At 45.1% G+C, this 27,440-nt stretch overlaps 1 protein-coding gene across 4 annotated transcripts in view; it reads right to left on the minus strand.

The window, feature by feature from the left end:
• PHF14 (PHD finger protein 14) overlaps positions 1-27,440 on the minus strand; it is a 293,179-nt gene that overhangs the window by 149,866 nt on the left and 115,873 nt on the right. For all 4 annotated transcript variants that reach the window (XM_040352271.1, XM_040352269.1, XM_040352272.1 and 1 more), the window contains 3 exons: positions 23,892-24,026; positions 10,368-10,424; positions 10,155-10,279 (listed from right to left, as the gene is read on the minus strand). In XM_040352271.1, the coding sequence (XP_040208205.1) occupies positions 10,155-10,279; positions 10,368-10,424; positions 23,892-24,026 (317 nt within the window). The remainder of the gene's footprint in view (positions 1-10,154; positions 10,280-10,367; positions 10,425-23,891; positions 24,027-27,440) is intronic.

Genomic DNA, 27,440 nt, shown 5'->3' on the forward strand with positions numbered 1-27,440 from the left:
CCTACTAAAATGGAAAAAATCTGCTGCTCCCACGGTGCCGTACTGGAAGGGGCTGGTTAATTCAGTAATACACTTATATAAGACTACTTATAGGTCAAGGGGTTGTGATAAAAAGTTTGCTAGGGTTTGGCAGGCTTGGCTCGACACTCCGGAAACGGTGGGTTAAACTGCTAGGTTAATGGGATTGGAATTCACTCCTCTCAGGGTTTCTTTTGATTGGAGAAGTTTGTGTATAAAATAGCGTGGGATTGTCACAGGGGGACAGGCTTGATCATAATTTTTATTCATGATCTCAATCTTATTTTTTAGTTCCAGATGTGTGAAGTGTTCTACTTCAATTCTATCTAATCCTACTTGTGTTGAGTAATTTTATTCTTGGAATGTTCGGGGTGCTTAAGTTTGGGATTGTGGGGTAAGGTGTTGGTCGGGGGTGGGGGGTAGGGAGTTTTCAAGGGTTTTTTATGTCACTGTTTTGTGTGTGTCGGCCCTGCGTGGCCACCATCGGGGTGGGTATGTTGCCTGTTTGTGCTGTTTTGTGTGCAAAAAACTAATAAAAAGAATTTTTAAATAAAAAAAAAAAAAAAGGGGTTGTAAACCCTCATCTCCTCTCTGAACTATTTACATATTTAGAAAGACACTGTACCGCTGCATCGATCGATCGCTGTGTTTTAAATGTCATTTTTAGTTGTACCGTTTAAATCTTGGCTTTTCTGCAGTCTCCTTCTCATAGTATGCCTGCGCTATTCTCGTTTAGGTGTTCCGCATCTGCTGCAGGCATAACTTTCGCCCACAGTTGATTATGCTTGCTGTAATCCCGCGCATGCGCACTACCACCAATATTCAAGCCTCTTTTTCTTTTCTATCCATGAAACTCTGGGGGGAGGAAAAGTCAGCGCAAACCATCGCGTGATGTCGGGGCTGACGTCAACAGCAGGAAATGACGCAGCCCCGACATAAACAGAGATTTGGCCGGCAGCGTCTCGGCTTGCCGGTTTGAACAATCGTCATCACTCGGCGGAACGACGTCATCACTCGGCATATCCGCGATATATAGGAAAGGAAGCAGGTAGGACAGAAAAGACACAGAGCAATGCATTGGGGAGATTAAGATGCTTTGAGCAATACAAAGTCGAAAATTTAGGTATACAACCTCTTTAATCCTTGCAGAGCAGGAGGGGGGGGGGGGGGCTTACCTAATTCCTACAGTTCAGTTTTAATTCCAGAGACAGGAACAATAAAAAATAAAAAATGAAGAGCAACACAAAAAAAATATTTTTAAACCATCTTCTATCTTCTCTCAGCATCCTAACTTAAAGCTTGCTTTGGGTTATAAAGAGAAAAAGGTACGTCAGCAAAACAAAATGCCACCATTAAATCATCTGCCGGCACTTGACGTCGCGGCTGAAATGGGAAATGCGCATATCATGAGAAAGGTTATGGTCCTTCCGACACATCTTCTCACTTGGTTAAAGCCACATCGCTCTGCATAACGGTGCTGGAGCTAGCCGTGGCTCTGTTCTCCAGACTTAATGTGGCAGGTGAAGGATTGGAGCGTTTGGACGAAACCACAGAGCAGTAATTTTACTGACTATCTAGGAGAAAGCAATCCTATGACTCAGAATAACGGGGCCGTTTAGGAGTATTGGTAACAGGCAGATTACCACCTGGCTCATTCTCTTTTTAGCTTGTTTTTAAGTGACTATGGCTGAAAAAATGGGAACTCTCAAAGAACACTTTAAATGTTGCAAGTGACCATTTGTTTTAACTCTTTTGTCCAGCCCGAAATATATGTACTGTTTACAGTGCATTAGAACAGTAATAGATATATATATATATATATATATACATATACATACATACACACACACAGTATATCACAAAAGTGAGTACACCCCTCACATTTTTGTAAATATTTTCTTCCATGTGACAACACTGAAGAAATGACACTTTGCTACAATGTTGTGTAGTGAGTGTACAGCTTGCATAACAATGTCAATTTGCTGTCCCCTCAAAATAACTCGACACACATCCATTAATGTCTAAACCGCTGGCAACAAAAGTGAGTACACCCCTAAGTGAAAATGCCCAAATTGGGAACAATTAGCCATTTTCCCTCCCAGGTGTCATGTGACTCGTTAGTGTTACAATTACTCAGGAGTGAATAGGGAGCAGGTTTGTTAAATTTGGTGTTATCGCTCTCACTCTCTCACACTGGTCACTGGAAGTTCAACATGGCACCTCATGGCAAAGAACTCTCTAAGGATCTGAAAAAAATAATTGTTGCTCTACATAAAGATGGCCTAGGCTATAAGAAGATTGCCAAGACCCTGAAACTGAGCTGCAGCAGGGTGGCCAAGACCATACAGCAGTTTTACAGGACAGGTTCCACTGGTTCCATGGTCCACCAAAGAAGTTGAGTGCACTTGCTCAGTCTCATATCCAGAGGTTGTCTTTGGGAAATAGACGTATGAGTTCTGCCAGAATTGCTGCAGAGGTTGAAGGTGTGAATGGTTAACCTGTTAGTGCTCAAACCATAAGGGGTGGGGGGGGGGTCAACTGACCGACATCGTGTCCACTGTATCCTCCAATCAGCTTTCGCTGTTTATAATTACAGCAGGAGTGGGACGGCGGAGGCGCGCTCCAGACGTGAAAGTGTCTGATCACGTACTAGGTACGTGATCTGGATGCCACTTTGCAGCCATATATGTAAATTATACGGTCGGCAAGTGGTTAAGCAGTGGATGTGTATGGACTATTGTGAAAGGTGGGGGTGAGCAGTAACGGCTAGGACCGTTTTAGAAATGTCCTAGCGACAAGGCAGGTAAAAAAAAGGGATGCCTGGGTTTTTTTGGTCATGCTGCGGGAGGTAAATAAATGCCCTACATCTATAGCCACGGCATTATTCAACTTTAGAAAAATCTGAACAGTTTGTTTTTATCTAGAGGAGCCATTTACCTGCATAGGCAGTTTTTTGGTAAAGGTGAACTCTTCAGGATAACAAAGGGGTCTTAACTATTCTCTACGCCAGGGGTTTCCAAGCCTTCTAAGCAAAGGGCCAATTTACTGTGCTTCAGACTTTGGGAGGGTCAGACCATTTTTCTTGCCCCATCGTTGGAAGGAAAAAGCGCCCCATCGTTGGAAGGAAAAAGCGCCCCATCGTTGGAAGGAAAAAGCGCCCCATCGTTGGAAGGAAAAAGCGCCCCATCGCTGGAAGGAAAAAGCGCCCCATCGCTGGAAGGAAAAAGCGCCCCATCGCTGGAAGGAAAAGCGCCCCATCGCTGGAAGGAAAAGCGCCCCATCGCTGGAAGGAATAGTGTGCCATCGTTGGTGTCGGTGGAAGGAAAAGCGCCCCATCGCTGGAAGGAATAGTGTGCCATCGTTGGTGTCGGTGCAGAAATGATTTCCCCATTGTTGGTGTCGGTGGAAGGAAAAGTGTCCCATCATAGGTGTCAGTGCAGAAATGATTGCCCCTTGTTGGTGTCAGTGGGAAGAATAGTGCCCCAGGGGCCAGATAAAGGCAAGAAGGGGCCGCAGTTTGGTAAACACTGCTCTACACAATCTTAAAAAAAAAACATTTCAGACATTCGTCTTCCTATCATTTCCCTTTAGTTCACATTCTTTTGGTCACACATTCGGTGTGATGGTCAGGTGTCTACAAACTCCTGGCTACATTTAGAAACAAAAAATGGATCACCAAATCAGTTAATAAAGGTGCCCAGAAAAAGGACAGTAATATTTTGGGTGATTCAAGATGGCCGACTTACCCTCTCTCCCCCCCCCCCCCCCCCCCCCCCCCCCCCGTCAGTCCTAATGTCTGCAGATGAGAATATTGACTGCTAATTCCAGATGAAGGAGAGCAGATGTCTCCTGGAGTTAAATGCTGAATTGTGACACAAAGGGTCTTCAATTATTTATGATTGACCAGTCAATTAAAAGGCGGGACAGTTCAAAGATACCATCTTGTATCATCCGTTAGATTAGATATGTTTAAGCACTGGCAAGCAATAGAGCATTACATTTCCGTGTACTCCCAAGAGATTTGGGCTGAGAAGAGCGGTGAGTCCTGCCGAAAGGACATTTGGGAGTTCTACTGCAACTGTCAAACCTTTGATGGCATACAAGCTCAAAAGAAAAGCGTTCCGCACAGCTACAATAGTCATTCAAGCATTCAGACACTTAGACAGAGATCCCAGTTCAACCAAAAGATGACATAATAAGAAAAATGATTGACAGTCTTGGGATATAACTACATCCGGGGTCCGTTCCTTGCAAAAGTATTGAGAAGTAAACGGATGACAAATAGTTGCTAAGAGAGGTCACACACAACCTGACTGGGAAGATCAGACAGTACAGGCTTTTGTAGATGATAAAAAAAAAAAAAAAAAAAAAAAAAAAAAAAAAGGTTCCCATTGTTAATGCTACACAGAGATGTTCCAACAATTGGAAAATATATGTCAGTGTACATTGATGGCCCCCCCGTTAGTATCCGCTAGGTCAAAAAGTTGGGGCACCTTTTGCCACCAAGTTGTTTGCTTTCAACACTATATTAACAAAAGTATTGGGACGCCATGCCTTTACGCACATGGACTTTAATGGCATCTCAGTCTTAGTCCGTAGGGTTCAATATTGAGTTGGCCCATCCTTTGCAGCTATAACAGCTTCACCACTTCTGAGAAGGATGTCCACAAGTTTGCCATCACCATAATAGTAGGAAAATCTTCCAATAGGGACACTAGTTCAGAAACCCAGAGATTCTCTCTCATTTCCTGGTTTGGCAAATGGACAGAACGTGAAGAGAAATATCCCCAATGGGACACAGGTGGCAAAAAGAAACTGTGGGGTTCTCTATCCAAAAAGAAAAAGTTTTGCCTTTAGTTACACTTTAACACTTCAACTTGCTTGCATAAGGTTTTACTCAGTTTGCACCCCTTTACTTACCACCTAGAGCAGGGGTAGGCAACCTTTCAGAGGTTGAGATCTACCTGGACATCATGAAGGAAATCAAAGATCCCCCTCCCACAGTGATGTCCTCTGCCCCACTTCACATCCCCCCTCATACAGTGATGTCCTCTGCCCCACTTCACATCCCCCTCATACAGTGATGTCCTCTGCCCCACTTCACATCCCCCCTCATACAGTGATGTCCTCTGCCCCACTTCACATCCCCCCTCATACCGTGATGTCCTCTGCCCCACTTCACATCCCCTCTCATACAGTGATGTCCTCTGCCCCACTTCACATCCCCCCTCCCACAGTGATGTCCTCTGCCCCACTTCACATCCCCCTCCCACAGTGATGTCCTCCTCTGCCCCACTTCACATCCCCCCTCATACAGTGATGTCCTCTGCCCCACTTCACATCCCCCTCATACAGTGATGTCCTCTGCCCCACTTCACATCCCCCCTCATACAGTGATGTCCTCTGCCCCACTTCACATCCCCCCTCCCACAGTGATGTCCTCTGCCCCACTTCACATCCCCCCTCATACAGTGATGTCCTCTGCCCCACTTCACATCCCCCCTCATACAGTGATGTCCTCTGCCCCACTTCACATCCCCTCTCATACAGTGATGTCCTCTGCCCCACTTCACATCCCCCCTCCCACAGTGATGTCCTCTGCCCCACTTCACATCCCCCTCCCACAGTGATGTCCTCTGCCCCACTTCCCATCCCCCCTCATACAGTGATGTCCTCTGCCCCACTTCACATCCCCCCTCATACCGTGATGTCCTCTGCCCCACTTCACATCCCCCCTCATACAGTGATGTCCTCTGCCCCACTTCCCATCCCCCCTCCCACAGTGATGTCCTCTGCCCCACTTCACATCCCCCCTCCCACAATGATGTCCTCTTCCCCACTTCACATCCCCCCTCCCACAGTAGTGTCCTCTGCCCCACTTCACATCCCCCCTCCCACAGTGATGTCCTCTGCCCCACTTCACATCCCCCCTCATACAGTGATGTGCTCTGCCCCACTTTACATCCCCTCTCATACAGTGATGTCCTCTGCCCCACTTCACATCCCCCCTCCCACAGTGATGTCCTCTGCCCCACTTCACATCCCCCCTCATACCGTGATGTCCTCTGCCCAACTTCACATCCCCCCTCATACAGTGATGTCCTCTGCCCCACTTCACATCCCCCCTCATACCGTGATGTCCTCTGCCCCACTTCACATCCCCCCTCATACAGTGATGTCCTCTGCCCCACTTCCCATCCCCCCTCCCACAGTGATGTCCTCTGCCCCATTTCACATCCCCCCTCCCACAATGATGTCCTCTGCCCCACTTCACATGCCCCCTCCCACAGTAGTTTCCTCTGCACCACTTCACATCCCTCCTCCCACAGTGATGTCAGAGCGGAGGCTGAGGGGGAAAGAACAGTTGCCTGCAGTCAATGGCTTGTCGACCCCGGTATAGAGGATTGCAATAAAGTGATATTAAGTCGGATTTAAAGAATTAAACACTCGCTGGAAATCAGATTTAATGACCGACAGTAAGTGGCGTAATGTGCGCCGGTAACACCTGGCACTACTCCTTGTACACAATGCGGAACGTGTTGCACCCTACCACGGTGAGCTCTTACTGAGCACCCTGAAGTAGGACTGCAAGCATGGGAGCTAATCTCTTCAGCTCCTGGGCTGAGCCCTGCTGTACCTATCAGCACTGGGACCCGCTAAACCCAAGTACCATTTTTTAAACTCTGTCAGTCCCATTTTAGTGCTTGTTCACACTATACCACACCATACATGCATGGAAACTTTACATCAGCTTTCATGTGCCCTGTTCACACCAATGTTGAGGTCATGTCAGTTTTTTTTCCGTGCAGACTGCATACACATTTCAGAAAAAATGGTGGTGTGAACATGGCACAGAGAAACACCGTTTTTTTTGTTGTTGTGCACTTGCAGAACGCGTTCAGAAAAAAAATGATGTCTATGCACCATGGTGTAATCGGGCCTAAATCGATTTAAAGTGGTTGTTAAAGAGGAAGTAAACCCTGATGAGTGTTACTTCCTCTTTTGCTCCCTGCAAAGCCTGCCAATTAAAAGCATAATGGGCTAGCGTGCATGCCATTATGTGACAATTACATGCAAACAAATACAGCGTTGTCCCCTGTGCAGGCTGCGTCCAACTTCTCGCCCCTCTTTCTTTCCGGGGGCCGTGGACTCCGGCTCTATGATTCGCTTGAGCCGAGTGATGTCACACGACGTGCCGTTGCTTCAGTGCGCATGTGCCAATGTCGTCGGCACATGCAGATACAGGGGGATACCTCCTAAACCAGGCAGGCTTAGGAGATAGCCAGGCTAGCTACAGGTAAGCTTTATTATAGGCTTACCTGTAGCAAAAAGTGGTATGTAAGGGTTTACAACCACTTTAAGCCACTATATCATATGTATAACACCCCATCTGTTATATAATGTCATGTGTCCCAGGGCCTATGCTGTATAAAAAAAGATGCCCCCCCCCCCACCTCACCTCTCTACCCTGTCTTCTCTTTCCTTCTTTTGCCCCCCTTCTTCACTAAATACTCACATAGGAAGGATATGGCATAGCGAGCTGACCTGGTGGCCGGACGCTATTCCTACTCCCCGTATGACATATAGTACAATCAGAAACTGGGTTAAGTACATCTTCAAAGGACCCCCTTCCATAGTAACTCTGACAGGTTTATAATACACTGAAGTGATACTTCTTTAAATGACTATACCTTACCAAACTCTTAGAAAAATCTGTGTATCTTCATGTCTGGTTTATTATTGGCTACTTGTAGAGGGAAGCAACTGTTGGTCCCTCATTTACAAATATGTGAACTCTGCTCCCTTTTTGGAACCATGTGCATATATTTTAGGGCTGTTACTGATCAAAAATTTTCTGTTCGATTCATCGTTTTTTTTTTTTTAATCAATTAATCGACTAATTTCAATTATAACGCACATACAGATCCAACTACTTTTAGCTGATCTCCTTGCAGGCCGATTCCCAGTGCAGCTACCAACCACTGGAAAAATGGATAGCAGGATACAAAAAACACACAAAGGCAGCTCTCGATGGGAATAGCATTAAAACTTTTATAGTCTTCAAGTAGGTAACCAAATAAATATTGCACTGTAGATAAAATCGATGTAGCTACATAAACTGTAAAAATGTTGCGAGTAATACCAAACGGTACCAAAAGCTGTCATAAAAACATGTAGCCAAGTATGATACTGGTATAAAAATGTATACAACGATACCACTGCTGAATCCAGATGAGGAGAGGTTAACATCAGTCCGTCGGCATGTAGATGTCCCGTGAAGGGAACTATCACAACTCCGAGTGGATGGTTGTAGAATCGCAGGTTGAAAGAGGGAAGTGTAACCGCCCTTGCGTGTGGCAGATAGTAAGATCCCGCCGGCATGCAGATATAAAGGCACAGCAAAGGAGCCCTTCAGATGGACACGGCAAGCCCCGCCGGTGTCCGTGACGTTACTGGATCTCCGACGGAACTCCCTGAAGGCCCAGAGGCCGGCGGAGAGGTGAGTACCAATCAAAAGAATTTTAATTGATCAAAAAGCTTTTGATCGATCAAAACAATTAAAGATTAATCGATTAATTAAAAGTTAATTTGCACAGCCCTAATATATTTGGTTGTGCTCTTTATAGTACTTTCTGTATTGTCTGTAAAAAGTTTCAATAATTTTCTTTTTTTTTTTCACAAAAAAATTAAGATGATGATTTCTACCTGATTTTAGAGCGTCTCCAGGCGCTCACATGACTCCTTCGCTTTTCTCTTCCCAGCTGACAGCTATAGCGGGAGGAGCCGAGAACTCCCGCTGACGTTAGGCGAGAGGAGGGGAGCAGAGAGCCGAGGAGCCACGTGAGCACCGGGAGACGCTCTGAGATAAGGTATAATCGGCATCGTTTTTATACAACACAGACACTGGGACACATACTGTAGCATTATATAACAGATGGGATGGTATACATATAATTTTTTTTTTATAGCAGCAGAAGGGGAGGGGCGGAGAGAGGACGACGGAGGAGAGCAGAGCTGCGGATGACGGAGGCATGTAAACTGACCACGGTGTCAGGGCTCAGCAGTCATGATAAACCGTGGTCAATTTACATGGGGGGAGGGCAAAAACTGTCAGGATCAGCCAGGTTTTTTAGGTTACACAAGGGGCCAAATTACACAGCACAAGCACTGGGTCGTATAACATGCTTTAAGGCCCCTTTCGCACTGGTGCGGGAGGTGCAATGGTGGTAAAGCGCCGCTATTTTTAGCTGCGCTATTTGGCCGCTAGCGGGACGGTTTTACCCCCCCGCTAGCGGCCGAGAAAGGTTTAAAACCGCCCGGTATAGCCGCGGTGTCCCATTGATTTCAATGGGCAGGAGCGGTATAGCTCCCTCAGGGCTTTCACATTGGAGAAACATCAGCCGCTGTTTTAGGTCGGTTTGCAGGTGCTATTGTTCGCGCTTGAGCCCTGGAAAACCGCCCCAGTGTGAATGGGGTCTTAGGGAGCAGCAGCTTTTTTTTTTTTTTTTTTAGGGTAACAAACACTTAGAGCCGGTTCACACAGGGGCGGGGCGACTCAGCCAGGCGACATGAAGACGACATCTAAGGCGACTTGCAAAATGACTTCTGTATACAAGTCAATGCAGGTCGCCCCGAGTCGCCCCCGAAGTAGTACAAGAACCTTTTTCTAAGTCGGAGCGACTTGCGTCTCTCCTATTAGAACGGTTCTATTCACTAGAATGGGACGCGACTTGTCAGGCGGCTGCGTCGCCTGACGAGTCGCCCCAGTGTGAACCGGGTCTAACAGTTTAAAATAACAGTTACATTCCCGGTATGTGTCGGGAATGTAGCTGTCACATGGGTTGTGCCCTCAACTTAACAGTCGAAGCATCAAATGACTGGCGTTGTAACTGATCACATGTGCAGCATAATGGCACTTGAAGATCAAGAAGATGGCAGCTTCTTTGGCTGAAAACGTTAGGAGGGTTTAGTTCCGCTTTAATACAGGGAATTAAACTCAATGGACTGGGTGCTCCTCTGAGAAACAGAATGATGCAAAAGATTTTTTTGGACAATACAGACCTCTTAAATATCTTGTAGCACAACAAAATGAATTAACCAAATAAGCGGAGGTCACGTTTTTTTGTTTTAAATACCTTACTAGATTTTCATTGTCGCCGATCCCCTTACATGCGGCACACTCTGTCCTCAAATCCTCTGACTTTGGCTTCTTCTGTAAAGACAACGACTGCCTCCTCCTCCTCTCTCTTGGCGTCCGCTCCTACAAAACGAGAAAAAAAAAACAAAATAAAAAAACTGAACTGTTCAGCGCGTTCAGATTCTGCTATTTTAACTTGTGTTACCCTGACCTCAGGCTTCTCGTCTTCAAACATGAAACTTCTCTTGCGTTTCTGACCTCTGGTCCTCTGAAACAAACAAGAGGGGAGGAGAGGGTGACTTGGAGCGGATGGAGGAGATGCTCAGTGACACATTAGAACACTACAAGGCCACAGAAAGCTCTTTGTTTTACAGACTAAATACAAATGGGACCTGCCACAGTAATAGTACAGAGAGAGAGAGAGATCATTCCTATTACAGACCTTCTGTGCATAAACAGGCCCTTCATTTCAAACAGCTTTGCTAAAGAAGTTCAACTTGTAGCTGGAAAGCAGGTAAAAAAATAGCAAACAGGAAAAAAATAAAAACAACACAAGCTACATTGCAATTTTTTTCTTAACCACTTGCATACTTGACACTTTTACCCCCTCCCCCCCCCCAATTTTCAGCTTTCTGTGCTGTCACACTTTGAATGATTACTCTGTCTCTGTAATGCAACACTGTACCCATATGAAATTTGTATCTTTTTTTTTTTTTTACACAAATAGAGCTTTCTTTTGGTGGTATTTAACCACTTAAGCCCCGGACCAAAATGCAGCTAAAGGACCAGGCCCCTTCTTGCAAATCGGGACTTTGTCGCTTTAACTGACAATTGCGCGGTCGTGCGACGTGGTTTCCAAACAAAATTGACATCCTTTTTTTCCCCCACAAATAGAGCTTTCTTTTGGTGGTATTTGATCACCTCTGGGTTTTTTTTTTTTTGCGCTATAAACAAAAATAGAGCGACAATTTTGAAAAAAATTCAATATTTTTTACTTTTTGCTATAATAAATATCCCCCAAAAATATATATAAAAAAAATTTTTTTCCTCAGTTTAGGCCGATACGTATTCTTCTACCTATTTTTGGTTAAAAAAAAAAAAAAAAATCGCAAAAAGCGTTTATCGATTGGTTTGCGCAAAATTTATAGCGTTTACAAAATAGGGGATAGTTTTATTGCATTTTTATTAATTATTTTTTTTACTACTAATGGCAGCGATCAGCGATTTTTTTCGTGACTGCGACATTATGGCGGACACTTCGGATAATTTTGACACAATTTTGACACCATTGTAATTTTCACAGCAAAAAATGTATTTAAAATGCATTGTTTACTGTGAAAATGACAGTTGCAGTTTGGGAGTTAACCACAGGGGCCGCTGATGGGGTTATGTGTGACCTCAAGTGTGTTTACAACTGTAGGGGGGTGTGGCTGTAGGTGTGACGTCATTGATTGTGTCCCCCTATAAAAGGGATGACACGATCGATGACACCGCCACAGTGAAGAATGGGGAAACCGTGTTTACACACGGCTCTCCCCGTTCTTCAGCTCCGGGACCGCGGGACTCCAGCGGCGATCGGGTCAGCGAGTCCCGGAGCTTCGGACCGGGTCGCGGGAGCGTGCCCGCGACCCACGGCTGGGTACTAGTATAGGACGTACCTATACGTGGATGTGCCCAGCCATGCCATTCTGCCGATGTATATGTGCAGGAGGTGGTCCTTAAGTGGTTAATCACCGCAGTTTTTTTTTTAAATAAATGAAAAAAAGACCGAAAATCTTGAATAAAAAAAAAAAGTTTTTGATAGTTTGTTATAAAGTTTTGAAAACAGGTAATTTTTCTCCTTCACTGATGGGCACGGATAGGCTGCATCGATAGATGACACTGATGAGGAAGTACTGATTGGCTGCACTGACAATCAGTGTTGATTTCCCATTCACATACGTTGGTCACTGACTCTCCTCTCCTCATGCTGTCAGGAAAGGAGTGCCGATAATCAGCTTGTGCTTACATTGACTGGACACAGCTGATCACATGGTAAAGGGCCGCTGTGATTGGCCCTTTGCCCCAAATCTCTGATCAGACATGTCCCAAGAACACAGCAATCACATGGGCACAATCACAGGAGGATGTTATATGACTCCCTCCCAGAACTGGCCAACCGCGCTGTAGCAGTCATTCAGCTATAGCGCAGTTGGAAAGTGGTTAAAGTAGAACTAAATGTAAACCAGTTTTTTTTTTTTTGAATGGAGCAAGTGAGGGTTATAACCCCTATCATTTTTTATTTCTTTTCCCCATTTGTGAGGGGAGATTTACCTTCACTTCCTGTCTCGTAGCCAAACAGGAAGTTAGAGGAAACCCCTCCAAATTAACCACTTTAGCCCCAGCTAACTTACATATACGTCATAGGGTTTTCAGTGGTCATACCAGGATGTTGCCTGCAGCTACAGGCATCAATACGGTATTTTTTTGTAAAAGTGATCCTAGTGGCTAATTAGCCGCTGGATCGCTTTTACAAGCTGCAGAAGGGGGTCCCTTGTGATAGCAATAAAGTTGATAAAAAAAAATAAAAAATACATCAAATTAAATAAAAAAATTTAAACGCCCCGCCCTGTTCTTGCACGCAAAGGCAAATGAACATGTAGGTTCCGCACACATACATAAATAGCAATCACACCACACGTGAGGTATCAGCGCATAAGTCAAAACGAGAGCAATAATTCTAGTACCAGACGTCCTCTGTAAATCTAAAGTGGTAACTGGTAAAGGCTTTTAAAGCACTGCAGTCGTCACATCTAAGAATTGGCAGCTCTGTCTTTGTGATTAAAACTCTCCCACAGTGAGCTGCAGTGCCTGGGAGGAGGAGGAGTGAGAGAGCTGCAGTGCCTGGGAGGAGGAGTGTGTGAGCTGCAGTGCCTGGGAGGAGGAGTGTGTGAGCTGCAGTGCCTGGGAGGAGGAGTGTGTGAGCTGCAGTGCCTGGCAGGAGGCGTGTGTGAGCTGCAGTGCCTGGGAGGAGGCGTGTGTGAGCTGCAGTACCTGGGAAGAGGAGTGTGCGAGTTGCAGTGCCTGGGAGGAGTGTGCGAGCTGCAGTGCCTGGGAGGAGGAGTGTGTGAGCTGCAGTGCCTGGGAGGAGGAGTGTGTGAGCTGCAGTGCCTAGGAAGAGGAGTGTGAGTGCTGCAGTGCCTGGGAGGAGGAGTGCGAGAGCTGCAGTGCCTGGGAGGAGGAGTGCGAGAGCTGCAGTGCCTGGGAGGAGTGTGTGAGCTGCAGTGCCTGGGAGGAGTGTGTGAGCTGCAGTGCCTGGGAGGAGGAGTGTGTGAGCTGCAGTGCCTGGCAGGAGGCGTGTATGAGCTGCAGTGCCTGGGAGGAGGCGTGTGAGCTGCAGTACCTGGGAAGAGGAGTGTGCGAGTTGCAGTGCCTGGGAGGAGTGTGCGAGCTGCAGTGCCTGGGAGGAGGAGTGTGTGAGCTGCAGTGCCTAGGAAGAGGAGTGTGAGAGCTGCAGTGCCTGGGAGGAGGAGTGCGAGAGCTGCAGTGCCTGGGAGGAGTGCGAGAGCTGCAGTGCCTGGGAGGAGTGCGAGAGCTGCAGTGCCTGGGAGGAGTGCGAGAGCTGCAGTGCCTGGGAGGAGTGTGAGAGCTGCAGTGCCTAGGAAGAGGAGTGCGAGAGCTCCAGTGCCTAGGAAGAGGAATGCGAGAGCTGCAGTGCCTGGGAGGAGTGTGTGCGCTGCAGTGCCTAGGAGGAGTGTGTGAGACACAGATGGAGGATTTTGCTTTGTCAGGGTCAGTTTTTGTTTACTTGTGCTTCACATAGTAACTGCATTTGGTACTTGTAATATTGGGGAAAGAAGATAATATTGTAGCACTGGTAAAAAATGTTTTAATATTCTTTTATTGAAAATAAAAAGAGGGATGGTAGGATTGTTTCCAGATACAAATGACAATATCTCACAATCCCCTGGTTAAGTACAATAAAAAGAAAAAATAATAATTTGGGAGAGGTGTCAAATGCTGTAAAAAGGCAAACACACTAAACACAGATTTTTTTACGAAAATATATCAAAATGTAATAACAATTGTTAAAAACAATTTCCAACGATTAACATGGACCACAGTAGTTACAAAAGCAGGGTATATGACAGTATGCAGGTAGCCAACAAGTTTCGCACAAAGGTGCTTCGTCAGGGCCTTGCAATTTTTCTTTTGAATAGTGTGTATGACATATGTGTATGACATAAAAAATACGCCATTGTCTGGCTGCCGGGTTCTCCAAACGCTCTAATATCTGCACATCTTCTGACCTAGTGGACCTGACTACCACTGGTCAGTGTCTTGGCAGCTTGTTCCTCTCGCCAGTAGAACCCCTGGGTTGCGTTTTGGTACACTTGACTCAGTAATTAGCAGAATTGGTGAGCACACCGTATTCTCTCTTTTTTACTGATATAAATATGTAATGTGCTATGTTATATTATATGTTGTGTATTAATGGCGTATTTTTTATGTCATACACAGACTACACTATACAAAAGAAAAGTTGCAAGGCCCTGACGAAGCACCTGCAAAACTTGTTGGCTACTTGCATACGGTCATCTACCCTGCTTTTGTAACTACTGTGGTCCATGTTAATCATTGGAAATAGTTTTTAACAATTATAAAATGTTGATATATTTTCATAAAAAAATCTGTGTTTAGTGTGTTTGCCTTTTTACAGCATTTGACACCTCTCACATGAAAAAAAACAAAAACAAATTTGGGGGAGTTTCTCTCCCAAATAGTTTTTTCTTTTTATTATTCTTTTATTGAAAATGTTTCTTTTACCATATAAAGAGTAAAACAATGTATATGAAATTGAAGCGGGTGGGGCCTGCTTCCTTTGTGCCTCAAAATCCACCCCAGAAACCATGACCAAAACCGTGTTACAGAAATATGATTAGTAAAAAATGATGGGCTTTCTCTATGACTGATTTTGGGTTACCCTTAGGCCTCATTCACATTGGCAAAGGGCCATCATTGCCTGCATGGGATGCACGCGTTCCATGCAGGCAGTCCTATTCATGTGTATTCGAATGCAGTGGCTACACAGATGCTGGTCCCAATTAGACAGCAGTTTGGGTGCGCTTCTGGCAGGATGGTCAAACATTCCCATAGACACACTCCTAAACCTTGTGGACGGCCTTCCCAGAAGAGTTGAAGCTGTTATAGCTGCAAAGGGTGGGCCTACTCCATATTGAACCCTACAGACTAAGACTGGGATGCCATTACATTTCATGTGCGTGTAAAGACAGGTGTCCCAATACTTTTGACAATGTTGCGTACCTGTGCGCACTTTCCCTTTCAGTTGTAAGTACAAGGAATCAGGTGCACTCCATAAAGTGTATGAATGTCCGAGGACAAGGAGCTGTATTGACACACCAACACATGGCACCGTTACAGAAAAAAAAAAGCCCCGAATGGACGCCAGCCCGTTACTTTAGCCCGATTAAGAGACTCCTTCCCAGCTCTTAAACATTGCAAATCTTTTTTCTGTGAGACATGTAAGCTTTTGTTTACCATTTTTGTGTGTTGGTGTCACTTTCTGAATCTGGGACATTGTACGGGACTGTAAATCAAGAGACAAACAGTGGCCTTCCTTTGTGATTCTAGAATTTCAGCTTTTGCCACCGAGTTATTAACGTTTCTTTTTTCACTTTGTTCTATCCAAAGTTTTCTTCTCTTCCTTGCTGTACAGAGACCGAACTCAGAGATAAACATAGATCTTATTTCCACTCCAGCCGTGAATTTGATTTATAGCGAGTGCGTAGGAATCTGAGCGGTAATTAAATTAATTCTTAAGCCTGGTTCTGCTTTTTTCTTCATAATCTCATCTTTCTATTTCGCTGTATGGATGAAGTAGTTTCATATTCTGCGTCAACGTGAGCCTTACTTAAGCACTTAGTGTTGGCGGACCCTTTCTGAAGGAGCTAATAGTATCACACCTGATGTCATTTTCAAGGGAATTCTGTCCGGGGGGGGGGGGGGGGGGGGAGTAGGAAGGCTGCCACTTGAAAGTGAAAGTGAAAATGCTAGTTTTCTGGCTGTGGTGCTGATTCAATAGCTTCATAAATTTTGGAGTCACTAACATGGTAGAAGCCTATAGCATTTGTCAAAAATGCTTTGTAACGGAATGACCCGTGACACCCAGAGACTTTTAAAGGATGGGGGGTACTCCTGTGCCAGCGTCACTAATGACTCTTGGGTCTAGGGTCATCCCATGCCCTTTTTGGGCATAGGATGGCTGAGAAATGATAATTAATGTTTTGCAGGATATCTTAGAATATTACAAGTTGTTCCTTATGAACAGGTCAATAGACCTGTGTCTATTGTACTAATTAAGTCTGTAAAGGTCAGATGTCTAGCTTTGAGGTGTTAATTGAGTCTGGCTCTGAAAGACCTTTCATCGTGGATGCTAATGATACTATTAATGATGATATGTGATGCGAATAGCAGGTGAAAGTCATAACGTCTGACTTCCCAGGTGTAGTAATTAGGTCATGTTAATTATGTCAGACCGATGCCAAAACGTCTGACATAGGAATGTGTATTATGCAGGTGAATCGCTTATTGTCGGAGTCCGGACATCTGGGGGATAATTAACTCCTCTGAATGTCATTATCTAAAAGAATGTGATTGAAGCCCCATTGTGTGATGTGTGGGTGGAGTGTGTCTTTGTTCCTTTGATTAACTGTAACATGTCTGTACTGTATATAAGAGAGCTAACCATTAAAGAATTCATTCATTCGTTTGACTCAGAAAGAACAGAGCTTGTCTCGTCTTAATTCTGGGGGAATGGATTGTGTCTGTTGGATGGTTGGAGTGTCGGATAAGCCGTCGTGGTTGATGGAATGGAAATCGTAAACAGTGGTGACCGTTACATGCTTGTTTTCCAGCAAGATTCTCTTTTACTTCCTGTCCCGTATTAAAAATAAGAAAGGAGTGGAAATCCCTCCAAACGGGAGAGAATCCCTGGTTGTCCCAATTTGGAGATTCCCCCTCTAGTTATAATACTGTAGTTAAAGCAGATCTTCACCCTTATGCCTCGTACACACGACTGTTTTTCTCGGCAGGAAAAAAAAAACAACATGTTTTTCCCAACGGGATTCCTCTCAAGCCTGCCTTGCATACACACGTTCAGACCAAATACCGCCCATCCAAAGTATGGTGACGTACACCACGTACAACGGGCCTATAATGGGGAAGTTTCATTCCAACAGCGCCACCCTTTGGGCTGCTTTTGCCGATTTCATGTTGGTAAAAGTTTGGTAAGAGACGATTCGCGCTTTTCAGTCTTCGTGCTTTTCAGTCTGTTACAGCGTGACGAATGTGCCATCTCCATTCCGAACGCTAGTTTTACCAGAACGAGCGCTCCCATCTCATACTTGATTCTGAGCATGCACGTTTTTTTTCCCCCCTCGGGAAAGCATACACAAGACCAGTTTTCCCGGGTGGCGCCGTTGGAATGGAACTTCCCCATTATAGGCCAGTCGTACGTGGTGTACGTCACCGCACTTTGGATGGGCGGTATTTGGCCTGAACGTGTGTATGCAAGGCAGGCAGATTAGATCACCTCTGCGGTTTTTCGTTTTTGCGCTATTAACAAAAATAGAGCGACAATTTTGAAAAAAAAATGAATATTTTTAACTTTTTGCTATAATAAATATCCCCCAAAAATATATAAAAAAAACAATGTTTTTCCTCAGTTTTGGCCGATACGTATTCTTCTATCGCAATAAGCGTTTATTGATTGGTTTGCGCAAAAGTTATAGCGTTTACAAAATAGGGGGTATTTTTATGGCATGTTTATTAATATATATTTTTTTACTAGTAATGGCAGCGATCAGCGATTTTTTTTCGGTACTGCGACATTATGGCGGACACTTCGGACACTTTTGACACATTTTTGGGACCATTGGCATTTTTATAGCGATCAGTGCTATAAAAATGCATTGGATTACTATAAAAATGTCACAGGCAGTGAAGGGGTTAACACTAGGGAGCGGGGAAGGGGTTAAGTATGTTCCCTGGGTGTGTTCTAACTGTAGGGGGGGGTGGCCTCACTAGGGGAAATGACTGATCGCTGTTCATACATTGTATGAACAGATGGTCAGGCATTTCTCCCCTGACAGGACCGGGAGCTGTGTGTTTACACACACAGCTCCCGGTCCTCGCTCTGTAACGAGCGATCGCGCGTGCCCGGCGGCGATCGCCTGCGCAAGAGCCGACGTTATAGTACGGGCTCTCGCGCAGGGGAGCCGACCTGCCGCCGTAAAACGACGGCGGCTGGTCGGCAACCAGTTAATATGTGTATATTTTGTCACAGATTTATTTTCACATTTATTTAGGATTGTTCAAAATTTTTGCACATAGCGCTACTATTTTGTTCATTCAGAATTTTTCACATATTATTCACATTTTTTAAGTAGCTGCTTTTTTGGGGGTTTGTATACATAAAGTTTGCCTCGATAAGTTTGAAAAAGTTTGGGCCCCATGGCTGGATACAATAGGGGTTCACCCGTCTGAATTTAGTAGTCAGTAGACTCCTCTAACTTGCATGGCAATACTGATACACTTCTGTTAACACTTTCCAATCATTGATGCTATCCATGTTACTTATGTCAACTTTTCTTTGGGACATTTGTTATTTGTTCATAGCTTTGCTTGGACCTCGACAACTGGCTTGCAATCTACATGTCTCTAACTGTGAATCTGTACTTTCTGGATTCACGATTGTGTTTTCTCTGGAAATGTACCGTATATACTCGAGTATAAGCTAACTTTTTCAGCACATTTTTTTATGCTGAAAAAGCCCCCTTCGGCTTATACTCGAGTCTCCCGCTGTGTCATGCAGTCGGCGGCCATCCACTGTAACAAAGCCCTGCCTCCTCCTCATTCATGATACACGGAACACTGACTCACTGCTGGGAAACTGAATCAGTGTTCCATCTATCACGGACGAGGAGGAGCCGGGGCTTTGTTACAGTGGATGGCCGCTGACTGCAGTTAAGACTGCATGACACATTGGGAGATCAGGTACGTGAGGCTGCGGGAGATCAGGTACGTGAGGCTGCGGGAGATCAGGTACGTGAGGCTGCGGGAGATCAGGTACGTGAGGCTGCGGGAGATCAGGTACGTGAGGCTGCGGGAGATCAGGTACGTGAGGCTGCGGGAGATCAGGTACGTGAGGCTGCGGGAGATCAGGTACGTGAGGCTGCGGGAGATCAGGTACGTGAGGCTGCGGGAGATCAGGTACGCGAGGCTGCAGGTGGGCACAGGGAGGCTGCAGGTGGGCACAGCGAGGCTGCAGGTGGGCACAGCCAGGCTGAAGGTGGGCACAGCCAGGCTGAAGGTGGGCACAGCAAGGCTGAAGGTGGGCACAGCAAGGCTGAAGGTGGGCACAGCGAGGCAGCAAATGGGCACAGCGAGGCAGCAAATGGGCATTATTGACCCTCTTTTCCACTTACAGTAGCTGCTGCATTTCCCACCCTAGGCTTATACTCGTGTCAATATGTTTTCCCAGTTTTTTTGTGGTAAAATTAGGTGCCTTGGCTCATATCCGGGTCGGCTCATACTCGAGTATATATGGTATATTTTCCAATAAACATATTTCCTGATTTAAAAAAACAAGAGCCCTTTGACACTGAAAATGAGCATTGAATTTACTGCAGGCATATTAGGAAGGTAAAGTTGCTTAATAAAATAAAGTCCTGTATCGCTATGAATGTGCCGTGACATGGAGGGAGTAAAGAAACATTCCGCACATATTCATGGCACTATAGAACACAGAAGCCACGGGGGTTAATGAAAAACTTGATGACTTCAAATTATGTTGTTAGGGAAAAACTTTAGAAACTGCTCGCAGCTGAATGACAAATTTACCAACCAACGTTTTTTTTTTTCTTCCAAGCGAAAACTATATTTATCAGAACGTTATATTGAGCAGCGGCAACAATAGTGGTTGATGAGGAACGTTTGACTTCTCCGGGAAATATTCATACAAGCAAAAGAAAACATTTTCAGAAAATAATTTGTAGCAAGGGGATCACAGCTGAAAAGTCATCATTTTGTTGGCCCTATAATAAGGCTAAAGAGGCAAATATGGACATTTTGTCCACAGAAAATGTTTCAGTCATTTATACACAAATACAAGGCACCTGCATGTTAGTGGGTTAACAAAAACAGGCTTTTATCCCCCCCCATCCCAAAATATTCAGTTTAAGACCCCTTTCCCACAGCGCTAAAGTGCAGCTCGTTTTAGCGACACTTTAGTGCTGTTTAAGCGGTGCTTTTTGGCCGATAGCTGGGCGCATTTAAAGCCCGCTAGCAGCCAAACAAGGGGTTAAAAACGTGTGTTTTGCGGCGACTCCAAAACGCTTTTTTTTTTTTAGGCACAAAGAAAAGTGTAGCTCTAAATAAATGTGTTAGAGATATCCTGGAATGGATATCACAATTAGTGTAATAAGAATAATGATTGACACCACATGTGACCACCGTAGTGCAAAATGTTGGATAAATAAACTAAAGTGCCAACAAAATATAAAAGTCCGATAGACTAAAAACAGTGACTGGAGAAATTGATAGAAGGTCCACCACCAGATGTCTCAAGGCTTACCGAAAAGATTGAACCCAGATGAGCATATACCCACTAGGTCAGGCATGTCCAAAGTCCGGCCGGGGGCCAATTAAGGCCCCCGTTCCAGTTTAATGTGGCCCCCCTGGTAATTTGGCTATATACTGTATTTATCGGCGCTGCCTTGGAGGGGACAGGGAGAGGGGGAACAAGTGCTGTCAAATTACATACAGGAGAATCTCCTGTTCACTCGGCTGCATCTGTAATAGGAAGTCCCGTCTCCTGGGTTGCCATTGGACGACTCCTCTGTCCATCATAGGAGGCGGCACATTGTATTAAAGAGGCTGCTGTGTAAACAGGAGATTCTCCTGTATATAATCTGTTGGTGTTAGTCCCGCCCCCTCTCCCCCCAAGGCTGCAGATGGGCATCGATCAGGCTGCATTCATGGCAATGGAGAGGCTGCAGATGGGCACTGATTAGGCTGCATTGATGGGCAATGACCCTTATTTTGCTTCACAGTTTTTTTATTTACATTTTTTTTCCTGAAACCTCTCTCCTAAAGTGAAGGTGCGTGTTATACGCCGATAAATACGGTATATCCAAATAACACGCCCAAGCTCATCTCTTCACCACACACAGCCACAAAGGCAAGAGAATTCTTGTTGGTGTTAGTGCTCGGACAAACACACTTAGACCAAATTTTAATGGTTCAAAGAATGTCAGGCAAAATGGTCAGCCCTTACGCATGTTCACTTCATCAAATCTGGCCCTCTTTGAAAAAAGTTTGGACACCCCTGCACTAGGTCAATCTGGCATGTTAGAGGTCATGTGGCCACAGAAGGAATATCTTGGATATCTTGGTGTACCCTCAGATATATTGGTCCTGGAGCCCAGCATAAAATTCAGCTCAAAAGTACAGAAGGTTCAGTGAAGAAGCTCCAATACATAAATGGAATATCATATCAAGGTGTCTATTTGTTGCATATTAAAAAAGGAAGAAAGAAAGAAGAAGGGGCGCACATAGCGTAATTCTGCAAATTATTCAATATTTAATAAAATAAAGGAATACACTTACATTTGCAGTGATGTAAAAAGCGCTCACAGAATCATAAAAACAGTGGCATCAGTGGTCCTTTCCGACGCGTTTCGTTCTAGGGAACATCATCTGGGGTGACCTCTAACAAGCCAGATTGACCTAGTGGGTATATGCTCATCTGGGTTCAATCTTTCCGATAAGCCTTGAGTCACTGTTTTTAGTCTATCGGACTTTTATATTTTGTTGGCACTTTAGTTTATTTATCCAACATTTTGCACTACGGTGGTCACATGTGGTGTCAATCATTATTCTTATTACACTAATTGTGATATCCATTCCAGGAGATCTTACACATTTGTACATTATTTTATTTTCAATTTTCTTGATCAATTTTTGCTGTGTTAGCTGCTGTATCTTCTCACTATTTAGACAGTGCGGTATTTTTTCCCAATTTTGTTCACATTCATTGCAATGGGCAGGGGTGTTTTGGGGGTGCTGTATACACCGCTCCCAAACCGCCCCAAAGATGCTGCTTGCAGGACTTTTTCGAACATCCTGGAAGCACCGGACTTTCACATTTGGGTGGCATGGGAGGCAGTTTTCAGGCGCTTTCACATATTTTCAGGCACGCGTTTTAACCCCCCAAAATTTTGTACAGGTCAAAAGGTCACCAATGTAAAAAGCAGAAAAAAGCTTGCATACTTTTTTGAGCTTCAGGTGACAAATCGCTCAGATGAAATGGGATTTTGCTTGTTGGGTGTTTTTTGGGCATTTTTTACGAGCTGAAAACGCTCAGGTGTGAATGCATCCTTACAAGCGCTATTTCTAGCACTAAAATGCCTGAAAACTGCTTTAGTGTGAAAGGGCTCTAAGAAGGACACCGCTGGAATGACCCATTACTAACATAATTTTGAAGTTCGCAATTTAATGTTTATGGAACACCAGTTCTCAAGCCTGTAAACGTGCATCCTCTGTGCTCAGGACTCGACCTGTTCTACAAATTTCTGTCTTTTAGCCCAGGTTCACACTGGGCTGCGGGAATGAAGCCGTGCGAGTTCACTCCCGCACGTCAATCCTACTGCGGCCGCGATTACAGAGACATCTGTGCAGTTTCTGTAAAATCGCAAAAAGTAGTACAGAAACGACTTTTTGAAATCGGTGCAGTGCCGCAACAAATAGGACGGTGCCATTGCCGGCAAATGCCGCCGATTTGACATGTCAAATCGCACCAATGTGACCCAGGGCATAGGTAGAGAAAAGGAGGTTGCCGAGAATCATGTTATTAGAGAATTAAGGCCTCATTCACACAGGCGGATCTCCCGTCAGCTCAGCGGGAGATCTGTCCGCAGATCTCCGCTGAGCCGATGGATGACAAGCTCCTCTCTGCTTACTGAGCAGGGAGGGGCTTGTCCGGCACCGCTGTGTCCTATGGAGCGATCTGATGAAAACGGACAGCATGTCCGTTTTCATCAGATCTTACCCGATCCAATCCGCATGGGAACGTGGCCCCCCATATGTCTGTTTTTAGCGGATCGGATGTCAGCAGACATGTCCCTGCTGACATCCGACGCTCCATAGCGATGCATTGGAGCGGCCGTTTAGGTCCGTGACAGGCGGACCCGAACGGCCCGTCATGTGAATGACAATTGCGCGGCCATGCAACACTGTACTCAAATAAAATTGATTTGATTTCACACAAATAGAGCTTAGAGATCGAAAAGAGACCAGAACTGGACGACATACTCAATACTCTTCAGTAAAGAGATTCAGTACTGTATTCAGGGAACACAGACATGCAACATTTTTGGAAGAGTTGAACAATGAAACAGATTAACGTGGAGTGGAGGGGAGGTGTAGGGGACACAAACATCTCTTCTATTGCGGGAATGTTTTACCTTATCAAACCAGAGATGCTTAAACAACAAGAAGTGTTAAAGAAAAGATGCTGAATAACTCAGGTGACTCATAAACAGACATGTGACACAGGAAGCTGTTGAACTGAGACAGGAAATAGGAGTGCCACGTGCATGGCTATGCAATGTGCGGGAGTATTCACGGACTGGTTCTGTACGGTGATAGCATTGCTAATATAAAAATGTCACATTACCGACATGAGTTCGGTCCGCTGGCTGAGCTCAGGTTGGAGCTCCGCTTGCCTTGTAGTTTCTCCTGTTGTTTTCTCTTTCTTTATTTCTTCAGACTGACCAAACGGTGAGCCCCTCCGTCTTCCTCTGAAGCAGTGCTGTTGACCAAAAAGTAAACCACAATTAAAAAACAAAAACAAAACAAAAAAAACACCTTCACATGAAAAATATCACTCAGTAAATACAATAAGCTCATATAGGTGTTATTGTCAGCTGTCCACAAACCTCTGGTCATAAATCACACATTATCCGATATTTCCTTCAGTGAAAACCACATGCCATCAGATCCATAGATAGACAGCTGATGGTATATGCAAATCTTGACCTCTCTGTTACTATGGCCAGCCTTATCAATGTCAATCAAAGGGTTGGCGGGCCGGTCAAATGTGAGGAGCAGGCTTGACTGTAATTGGTGGCTGTGCTGAATTACTTAGTATTGACCCTTTAAAAAGAGGCGCTCCAGTGTCCCAGGAAAAAAAACACAGTAGCTGCTTACTTTCAATATAAGGCCACTTACCTGTCCAGGGATCCAGCAATGTCCTCACCCAAAGTGATTTTTCCATCAGCTTCTGGTGCAGGCGGCGGCATCTTAGGTAAGCAAAACCGCCAGGGAAGCCTTCTGGCTGGTCTCCTGTCACCCTGCACTGAATGGTCCCACAGTCTTCTGAGACCTGTGATGTGTCCCAGAAAACTGCAGGGGAAGCTTAACTTCAGCACAGATCGCCACGCCAATCTGACTGGACATGAGAGCAGGTACCTGCGTCCCACCTCCCTCACCAAAAAGTGCCAAATGTGGCAGTGGAGGGGGGGTGAAAACAAGCAGAACCTTCCCTTTTGGGTGAAGTTCCGCTTTAAAATGGTTCTAAAGACTAAAGGTTTATCTTAATGCATTAAGATAAAAAAAATAAACTTCTGTGTGCAGCCCCCCCTCCCCCCTCTAATACTTACCTGAGCCCCATCTCGATCCAGCAAAGTTGCATGAGAGCCTCGGCTGTCTGGGACTCTCCCTCCTCATTGGCCGAGACAGCAGGCGCCACTGGCTCCTGCTGCTTTCAATCAAAGTCAGCAAACCAAAGAACAGAGGGATGGGGGTGGGGCCTGAGCAGCTGGTCCGTGTCTGAATGAACACACATAGCAAGCTGCTTGCTGTGGGGGGAATCGGCAAGAGGGAGAGGCCAGGAGCGTCGACGAGGGACCTGAGAAGAGGAGGATCTGGGCTGCTGTGTGCAAAATCACTGCACAGAGCAGGTAAGTATACCATCAAACAATCAAACGTGCAACGCTAATATTACACACAATTAAAATGAATAATAAGTGAAATATTGTGTAAATATACAAATGTCATTCCGTATCTGAAAACAAAAACAAACCAGTGCATATACAGTACAATATATATCTAATAGAAATTATATTATATGTTAAAGCGGGAGTTCACCCAAAAAAAAATTTTTAACATGAGATTGGGCCTAATTACGGGAAGCAGAATCGGGTGTTTTGGTTAAAATCAATCCAATACTTACCGTTTTAGAGATGGATATTCTCCGCCGCTTCCGGGTATGGGCTGCCGGACTGGGCGTTCCTATTTGATTGACAGCCTTCCGACAGTCGCATACAGCGCGTCACGAGTTGCCGAACGTCGGTACGGCGCCTGCGCACCGACGCTCGGCTACTTTCGGAAACTGGTGACGCGCTGTATGCGAAGGTCGGAAGGCTGTCAATCAAATAGGAACGCCCAGTCCGGCAGCCCATACCCGGAAGCGGCGGAGAACATCCATCTCAAAAAGGTAAGTACTGCATTGATTTTAACCAAAACACCCAATTGTGCTTCCCGTAATTAGGCCCAATCTAAGGTTAAAAATTTAGTTTTTGGGTGAACCTCCACTTTAAGTGTTTATAACAAGGTATGTATAACATGTTTGTTATCTTTATGACTTTAATATCACTTTAAGGTCTCGTCCACAACGGTGTAATAAATAGCCATTTGCTTCACATTATTAAAGCTTTCCAGATACTTTGCAAAGGAAATGCCTCTTCTTTGGTAAAAATAGTCCAGTAATACAAATAGCACGCTAGCTGTTGTCAGTTGTATTGTAAAAGAGTACACAGGCCTAGGGCATTACGGAGGTTTTTTTTGTATATACATATACAGCCATATTCACATACTCTAATAATGTATAAAGGCATTGTAAACTGATGCGTTTTAGGGAGCACACCCCCTTTTTCTTGGCTCTGAAGAAGGGGGTGTAAGAAGGGGGTGTGCCCATCCCGAAAAACCCGTCAGCTTGCCAGAGCTATTCCCGCACTGGATTGAGATGTTGTGTTATACAATGCCTGTATGTTTTGGTCTATACCAATGATGGGCGAACCTTGGCACCCCAGATGTTTTGGAACTACATTTCCCATGGTGCTCTTGCACTCTGCAGTGTAGTTGAGCATCATAGGAAATGTAGTTCCAAAACATCTGGGGTGCCAAGGTTCGCCATCACTGCTCTATACAATAAACCTTGTACAATGCACTAGGCATGTGTTCCCTCCTGTGTGCTCCTTTACAGATGTCTACTAGATTCCCCGATATGAGGAGGACCGCTTAGACAAAGCATACCTGAAGGATATTATTCTATTGCTTTTGATGATCCACTGCCCATGTAGACTCTAAAGCAGAACTCCATGCGGAGTTGGAAGGGTTTACGTGTTTTGTTATCTGCTCTATGTGAAAGGTGGGGAGGCAATGATCTCTCTGCAGAGGCCCATCATGTCACCTTCAGCATCAGAGTTATCCAATCAGTAGGGAGTATGAGTTTTGTTGAGAGCAGAGCACTACGTCTGACTCAGTAAGGGGTGTCTTTTCCCCACAGAGAGCAAGGGTCTTACTCTGCAGCTGCTGGCAGGGGACAAGCTTTTCTACTCAGGATGTGGCTGTTTTCTAAAGAAATTCAAGTGCAGAGCTTTGTACACCTTTTCTGATGTGCATGGAATGTATTTAGTGGATTTAAAGTGATTGTAAAGGCTCGTTTTTTTTTTTTTTTTTTTTAAACAAACATGTTATACTTGCCTCCTCTGTACAGTTGGTTTTGCACAGAGTAGCCTGGATCCTCCTCTTCTCGGATCCCTCTTTGCTGCTCCTAGTCCCTCCCTTCTTTCAGTGCCCCTCAGCCAGCAGCTTGCTGGAGGGGACACCCAAGCCGAATCAGAGCTTTGTGTATCCATTCAGACACGAACCCCCAGCCTGGCCCCGCCTTTTCTCCCCCCCGATTGGCTGACTGACTTTGTCTGACAGCCGCCGGAGCCAATAGCGCTGCTGCTCTGTCTCAGCCAAAGAGTGTACTGGATGGCTGAGGAGATTGTGGACATTACTGGAGAGAGAAGGGGCTCAGCTAGGTTATTAGGGGGGACCGGCGAGGCTGCTATACACAGAAGGTTTTTTATCTTAATGCATAGAATGCATTAAGATAAAAAAAAAAAAAAACTTCTTCTTTTACAACTTCTTTAACCACTTAAGACCCAGACCAATA

The sequence above is a fragment of the Rana temporaria genome, chromosome 5 (genome assembly GCF_905171775.1).
Source record: "Rana temporaria chromosome 5, aRanTem1.1, whole genome shotgun sequence".
NCBI classification, from domain to species: Eukaryota; Metazoa; Chordata; class Amphibia; order Anura; family Ranidae; genus Rana; species Rana temporaria.